This window comes from Medicago truncatula, chromosome 6 (assembly GCF_003473485.1).
Source record: "Medicago truncatula cultivar Jemalong A17 chromosome 6, MtrunA17r5.0-ANR, whole genome shotgun sequence".
NCBI classification, from domain to species: domain Eukaryota; kingdom Viridiplantae; phylum Streptophyta; class Magnoliopsida; order Fabales; family Fabaceae; genus Medicago; species Medicago truncatula.
The window spans coordinates 15,156,634-15,164,335 of record NC_053047.1 but is presented as its reverse complement, the minus strand read 5'-3'; the positions used below and the strand labels follow the sequence as shown (position 1 = coordinate 15,164,335).

The 7,702-nt window shown below is 31.6% G+C and overlaps 1 protein-coding gene across 1 annotated transcript; it reads right to left on the bottom strand.

Moving 5' to 3' along the window:
• Positions 1–1,185: 1,185 nt before the first annotated feature.
• LOC120575943 (probable terpene synthase 2) lies at positions 1,186–5,071 on the bottom strand. The gene is made up of 8 exons (XM_039826846.1): positions 5,053–5,071; positions 4,432–4,541; positions 4,033–4,312; positions 3,336–3,708; positions 3,009–3,227; positions 2,776–2,914; positions 1,739–1,987; positions 1,186–1,642 (listed from the first exon to the last, which is right to left on the bottom strand). The coding sequence occupies exons 2-8, from the start codon at positions 4,537–4,539 to the stop codon at positions 1,349–1,351; spliced, it is 1,662 nt and encodes a 553-aa protein (XP_039682780.1). The 5' UTR covers positions 4,540–4,541; positions 5,053–5,071; the 3' UTR covers positions 1,186–1,348.
• Between the last annotated feature and the right edge of the window lie 2,631 nt (positions 5,072–7,702).

The following is a 7,702-nucleotide window of genomic DNA, read 5'->3' as shown; positions in this document are numbered from 1 at the left end:
AGAAAACTACCACTAAATCCTACGGTCTATATTAAAAGTAGAAATAACTTCCTATAACTTCCTAAGACATAGCCCTTCAGTCTTGTTTGTCACCGCATGTTTGACTTTGCCTTATTATTGTTACTAGCACCATGTCCACGTTGAAGCATTCCATATCTTTAGACATTGGATCTTGCATAATCATGTTACATCACGTTACTGTGCCAATAATTTCTTTATTTCTCCAAGGCTCCTCCCACAAAAATGAATCATTTGATAAACTAATGGTTCTCCAAGGCTTCATTAGCCACATGCATGAAATATATTAAATTACTTTGTCGAAAACACAGCGTGTCGAAGTCTGTATGCTCTTGGTCGAAATCTCTTTGCACTTTGCAGTATGTCGAAAGAACCCATTTGCCTTGTCGAAAATAGAATCATGAGTTCGACCAAATAGTTCATTTTTGATGTTAACAGATTGTTTGTTTTTTTAATTTGAAGGATTGCGATGGGATTGTTATTAAGTTAGGTGGTGATAATGTAGTATGATAATTATTCACGGAGATAGAAATAATTTTGTGGGTAAGTCAATTCTTTTAATGTATAAATTTATAATTTTATATTAGTTAATTTGGGTGACTATTAACTTTTTATTTATGGAACATGTTATAAACTGATATTTTAAGGATGTTATATTCCACACATGCATAAAAATTGGTGAGAGATATAGCATTAGATATATAATAATTAAAAACAAATAAATATTCATAAAAGTTTGTTGCCTTAGTGGCTAGGAATTCATTGAAGGTTGGTTCGGTTCCCTTTGACGTTTTTTAATAAATCTTTTAAAAAACAAATAGAAAATTAACAAAAAAATGGCATGCCTGATTCAAACTAGGAATAGAAAGGTACTTGATTTTTTAGGTTATCTGCTTGTATATATAATATTACTTCAAACTCTAATATGTATACATATACTTATTAAAAATTATTTTACTAAGATTTTGGATGGGGCGTGATCCACTCTAACCCATGAGTGGTTCCGCCACGGATGATAATATTATTAAGATATGAGATCATTTTCACTATTTGAACAACGGAAGATTATAGTTGCACCAACGAAAAACTCATAATATTTTTTTTTTGGGACCCCTTTATAAGTACCCAACAAATAATTTATTCTGCCAATTGATAATAATTTCAAAGTTTTACAACAATAATTTACCAAACAACTTTTAACTTTAAAAGAGTGAGGATCCACCTTTGATCCATTTTTTTAGGTTCTTCACATTGGAAGCACTAAGTTTCCTTTATTCAAATTTGAAACTCGAAATATAAATAAAGCACGCAAAGACATAAACATCGATGCTTAAATTGGAATTGGATCCACCATCACGTCTTTAATGTATGTTTTCATCAGTCCTTCAGCATGTGTGTAGTTATCTTTATCTGTGTAAAACACATCCATAAAACGCGAAAAATTGAGAGCGCGAGTTAGAAAATCCATTGGAACTTCGGTTGGCCTAAGACAATCTCTGTTTATATCTTTCCAAGCTATTGCAACTCCTTTTTGGCATTCTTGAATACCAGCTTCCCTAGACATACCATGATGCTTTTTATAACAATCCAACAATGAGCAAACATGTCCCCTTTTTTGTTCAAACTGTAAAATAAGAAATAACCATGCAAGTATTTATACCATGTCAAATAAAAAGTAGTATATTAAGAAGGAAATAATTTCAATAATTAATATAGATACCTCAGTGGACACAATTTCATCCATTAGCCTACATATATTTGCAGCACCATTAACAATTTTTGGCTCATTTGTTACCCATTTGAAAATGTTTTCAGTGACTTTGTCTCCCATGCCAATGTAAGAAGCTAATATTAGCAAACTGTAACAACATGATGTTCTTGATACGCGCATGTACTCTTCTGTTGTTGGTATATAGTTTTCGTTCAACCATCTAGCCTCAGTCATATAGGCTTGGACTGCCTTTTTAAACTACCATCATCATCATGCAATACAATTGAATTATGAGCATACTGTTGATTAATAATTAATAATTAAAAGATATTTCATTTATTAAGTAATAAAGGCTACTACATACTACTTACGCACTCATTTGTACTCTTTCTGTTTCATTTTAATTGTCACTTACAATTTTTTATATGTTTCAAAATAATCATTACTTTACAATATCAATGTAATATTATTTTTTATTCATTAATATACCCTTATTTATTGAATTCTACCTTACTTAATTAATCCACTAACTACTATTAATAAGGGTGTTTTATTGAATGATACTAATTTTAACATTAAAATAAAATCAACTTATCATGGAGTAATTATTAATGTGTTTAGCAAAGAGCAATTAAATTACTACTCTCACGTTCTTTTTGTAGAATAATTTTGTTTCTATTTAACTATCAAAGTTCAATGCAATATTAAATGTTGTTTTTTCAATATTACCCTTAATTATTTATTACAAAGAGAGAAATATATGAAACAATATATTAAATGAATGAGGCTATTATTGGAAATTGATAAATTATTGTATCAGAAGTAGTTATATTTATTGATTGTATTGATTTATGTAAAATGTTAAAAAGTGAAAATTAAAAAGGAACGGAGGTAGTATGTTCAAACAAACTGAAATGTTAAATTTCTCAACTTCACAATGTTAAATTGGTACCTCTTTTGTGTGGATTTTTATTTTCTCAATTATAAATCCTATTTGCCTATAAAAAATACTTCAATTTAAGTATAGAAAAGGCACAAACTCATACTTCTTTTTTGTAGTAGTTGAGGATGTACTCCCTTCCTTCTTCGATCATTGCTTGCTCTATTTCTTCGTAAACGTTCCAGAACGATTTATAAAGTAATTTCATGTAATCTGGAAGATCATCCGAGACGATAACATCCCACCTGAAAATCAATTTCGTTGCAATCACTTTCATTTTTTCTTAAAAAAAATATACGGAAAATTAAATGTGATGGATCTATGAATATGTCAATAAACCTTTCAATTGCCTCGGTAAAACGTTCAAGTTCATCAATGGTTCCATATGAATCATATGTATCATCAATGAGTGATAACATGACGTTTATTTTCGGTAACATTTTCCTTGCTCGAGAATATTGCGGCTCAAAATATACGGTCAAAGTCCAAAAGCAACATTCCACAATTCTGTCTCGTGCATAAGGTAGTTTGCTAGAAAAATCCAATTCCTTCCACCATCTTTAAAGACAACAAACAATTTTGTTATTACAAGGATTGTTCTTTGAAATATTCTTTTTAATTTGGTTTTGTTACAAAAAGATTGAAGGGTGTGATCAAAGTACTTACTTGGAAATGTTTCCAAATTCTTTTTGATGTAGGCTTTGGAGCAAATTGAAATCTAATTTAGAGAAAGTGAGTAGTATTTCATCATGGGAAGGATCTTGCTCATAGATAGAAATGTACCGTCGTGCCTCTAGCCTAGGCAAGCTCTTGTGGAGAGCCTGCCTTAAAGCATATTTGACTTGTGCTGCAAGAGAATGGCTCGATTCGGTAGCAATGAACTCAAGGTGCGTGGAAGTAAAAGCCAATGCCTCTTCCAAAATGTCTTCTCCATGAACAATCAAATGTGAGGCTTCATACAAGCTTAACATCCCTTCGACATCCATGATAAGTGTTTCGTTAAAGTTTCCTTGCTCATCTTTAAACTTGGTGAACACATCTAGCGAGTTTATAAAAACAAAAAGAAAAGAAAAACCATTAGATTCACACAAGAAAATCATTGCATTCCTGAAAAGAAATACTGACTATTCTCTCTAGTCTCAAAAATAAATAAAGATTTTCTGAATAACAGATGTATCTGATCTCAAAATTTAATTCTTGACGCTATGTATTAGAGACGAAAAAAGATTTGAGTTATGCATACTTTTTGTGAACCTAGTGTTTTTCACATTTTTCATCATTACTTAGAGTTAAGAGAGATCCTAACAATTGATTAAAGAGAAAGCAACAAATGTAAATAAGTACGAGTTATATCCATTCATACTTGGTGAAACGTAAAATCCATGTTGCCTCAACACCCTAAATAGCACAGCAAGAGAAAAAAGGTTGTCTTCAAGAATTATTTCTCCATTTTCAACATAACTTTTGTGGATATGTTGCAGAACTTCATCAATCTCTTTTTCAAAATGATAACTCAAACCCAAACGGCATATTGAATCAATCAGTTTAACTTTCTCAAAAGGTTTCTCTGATTTTGCAACAAGCATATTTCTTACATGACTTTTAAGTGTATCAATTTGTGTTACAATATTCTGATCAAGTTCCTGCAAGTGTTTGAAAATAAAATTTTCAATTAGTAAGAAAATTTATCTAATTATAAAATGACAAGGCTAATCATTGTTCGAATAGATGAACTATAGAAATGAATAAGGAACATATATACCATAGATTCTGAAGCATATTGAATGAAATATTCCCCCCAAATGTTAGGGTGATAATCTGCCAGATTTCTTTGCTTGGTTTCAGGATTGGAGTTACTTAGAGTAGACATCCCTAATGAAATGAATGAATGCTTTAATTTATTAATAGCTCTATTTCTTCAACTCTAAGGTTTTGGGATGGAAAATAAAGTGTCTACTACATAGATATTTATAGTAAACATATTATTTTTTTAATTACATATTTAAGCATATTTTATAAGAATAAGTAACGTGCATGATTCTCTGTTTTTGACAAAAAATGCATGTCTTATTTTAACGTAAAATAAGGCGAGCTGTCGGTCTGCGCTCGCAATTAAATCTTTAACGGTATGTTTTATAAGAATACATCATTATTGATTTTTTTTTAGAGGATAATCATCATTCATTTTAAATAAAATATTTGTAGGGCTATATTATAATTTAAATTACGGCACATGTATGTGTATATGTATAAGTAAATATAATGTAAATTTCATTCAATAATTTATTCAAGGTGAGCTGTCGGTGTGCGCTCGCAAAATTTGTAATTTTGAAACACGTGATGATTCGGAAATATATCTATAACTATAAATAAATAATATTACCTCTCCGTAGGTGTGTATGAGAATACGTTAAATCGGTCTACAAAGGCCTACGTCCAACGATGGATCTAGAAATTTTGAGCACTGTAGACAACATATATTTTTTAGTTTTTAAAGAAAAAGTATAGATATACATCATAATTGTTCTATGTGGTTTTCATATCATATAAATATTGAATGATTTTCCAATTTTCAATGTCAATAAAATTATATTTTATTCTTAATAATATTCGTTAAGAACAAACAAAAGAATTTACCCGAGGAGGATAAAAATACTCACAAAGGTGGCGGATCAATGAAAGTGGGCGTTGCGGTCGTTGATATAGTGGTCTGAGGATAAGATGGCCGCAACCCTGTTGAGGAGAAGGGGGTGTCATATCTGCAGGTGCACCGATGCTCAAGTTAGTATATGAGCAAGAGTGGGGTGAAGCATGAAGAGATACATACCTTGTGATCTTGTCAAAATTACTTTATATAGGGTTGAGGCGAGCGTTGTATAGTCCTGGGTTAGCCGTTATGATAGACACTCATTATGATGAGATTGAATGGCCGTTCCAAACCATTAGTATTATAGTCTATTATTGGTATGAGAGGATCCAAAACTATTGGGAGGCTTTGCTTGTTGGGACTTTGAGTAATTGGGCTCTAATTTGTGGCAGACTAGGCTTTTGGCTAGTCCAGATCATAAGCCATCAAGTCTTTAGTTCGAGGCATTCAAAGTGATGACTTCAAATGATGACAAGCAAAAAGGTGATGTCAAACTTATTTTGATAGAAATGATCCATAAAATAATGTTTATGATACTTTTAGTTCGATTATTATCCTAAGAGGATTTGTATTATGTTCCGAGGAGAGTTGTTTTTAAGTTTAATCTTTTGTGGAAAGCGTAGCGAGAAGATAATGTTTTTTCTTCTCAAATAGTGACGTGATTTTGCCAATCTTTTTTAGTCTTGTTCTCGTTGCAAGCTGAGCACACATAGATTTGTAGAGTTGGGTCATTGTAAAAATGATATTGTTCACGTTTGTAAACATGAGTTAATTACAACATGTGAGATGCTTAGTGAAATGTCCCAGGTGGAATTCCAAGAGCACTTTGAATAAGACTTAGATGAAAATACATTGTTCAAGATAATGATTTTGATCCCCCTATTGTTCTCTAGGTGTCTCGCTTTATAAGTTTCACTTTCTTGAACTAATGGGCCTCTCTTTGGATGTTCAAGCCCATTAACCCTCTGAGGTCCATATGGCTCATGTGTACCAGGCGTGTGGAGCTGATCGTTTCTTTGCACTGCTCTTTTGTACAAGGCGAGTGGAGTCAAGGGTACACAACTCATGCCAAATTCCATCCATACAACTTTATCTCTCAAGCTCATTGAGTCTCTCAAGTATTTAATATATAACCTTCAAAATATTCTAAATAGTTGAACAGTGTTTATATAATAACATGTACTTTTGATATCTTTATGGGTTACAATTTGGCTTAGGTAAAAAGGAGATGTGTTTGGGAGAGTAAACTAAAATTGGAGTTATGTATCCACCCTATTGAACCAAAAAAGGGTTTTGAACAATGCCTCTGAAGTTTTGAAGATAACAAGTATGAAAAAAACAATTTGATATTGTCATACCCCAAATTTTGACTTAAAATATCGACATTCATACGTCGTTTGACCCTGATCGGGCTCTGACTTCACTCATATTTGAATTAACATATTAGAGAGAAGTTTTAATAACCAATTTGAATTACATACTCTATAAAATTTCCCCTGTCTTGCATAATGAAAATGAACTATGCACTATGCAACACATTTTGAATTACATACTAAAACGATTGCAAGTTTTCATCCAATGTAACATGTACTCTATAAATTATAACATAGTCACAGGTATAATTGTACTCTATTTCCCCTGTCTTCCCATGTCTTTTCCTTTCTTTCTTCTTCAAATCTTTTACAGTATTAAACTTTTTGTTCTGCCAAAATAACAATATAATGCATGCTTAAGTAGTGGTCACATATAAACTATAACATAATCACATGTAGCAGCATAGAAAAACTTGCAATGATATCAACAATCATAGAGCAACATACAATAGCAAAACCAAATATTGTTGAACCAAAAGATAAAAAATATGCTCAGAAATGAGCAACAAACCAGAACAATCCAACAAGTTCTTTTTAATTCCTTATGTATATGTTATTTCTATAGCTAATTGCCCAATTCTTGAGTCTCCTTCCTACAAGAAGCATACCTTCTAAAAACCCATCTAAATTACAAAATTATTATTGGTGCAACAATACAAGTAACTCTATTGCTAAATGCAGACAGTGATAATCTGATTATAATTGTAAGTGATTATTTTCACAGTAACAATCGTATTAAGTATTAACAGTAGGAATGGAGCTAACCTTAGACCATCTTTTGTAGAGCATCAATAGCCAACGTATTTGATGTCACAAATAAAGGATTTCGGGTCATTACTTTTGACACCATTTTCTGATCCGGTCACAGACCCTCGGCAATAACTCTAGTAGCATTATCCTAAACAAAAGACACACCTCATTTCCTTGTATCTGATAATACAATATACACACACTCAATGAACAAACATACATTCACATAGAAAATTCACAAACCATGTTAGTCATTATTCCAA

Bases quoted from the DNA above. Each gene is read 5' to 3' on its own strand.
- LOC120575943 (XM_039826846.1), bottom strand. From the start codon at position 4,539: ATGTCTACTCTAAGTAACTCCAATCCTGAAACCAAGCAAAGAAATCTG. The intron at 4,313-4,431 runs GTATATATGTTC...AAACACTTGCAG, and splicing joins AATATGCTTCAGAATCTATG to GAACTTGATCAGAATATTGT. The intron at 1,643-1,738 runs GTATCTATATTA...CTTATTTTACAG, and splicing joins ATGAAATTGTGTCCACTGAG to TTTGAACAAAAAAGGGGACA.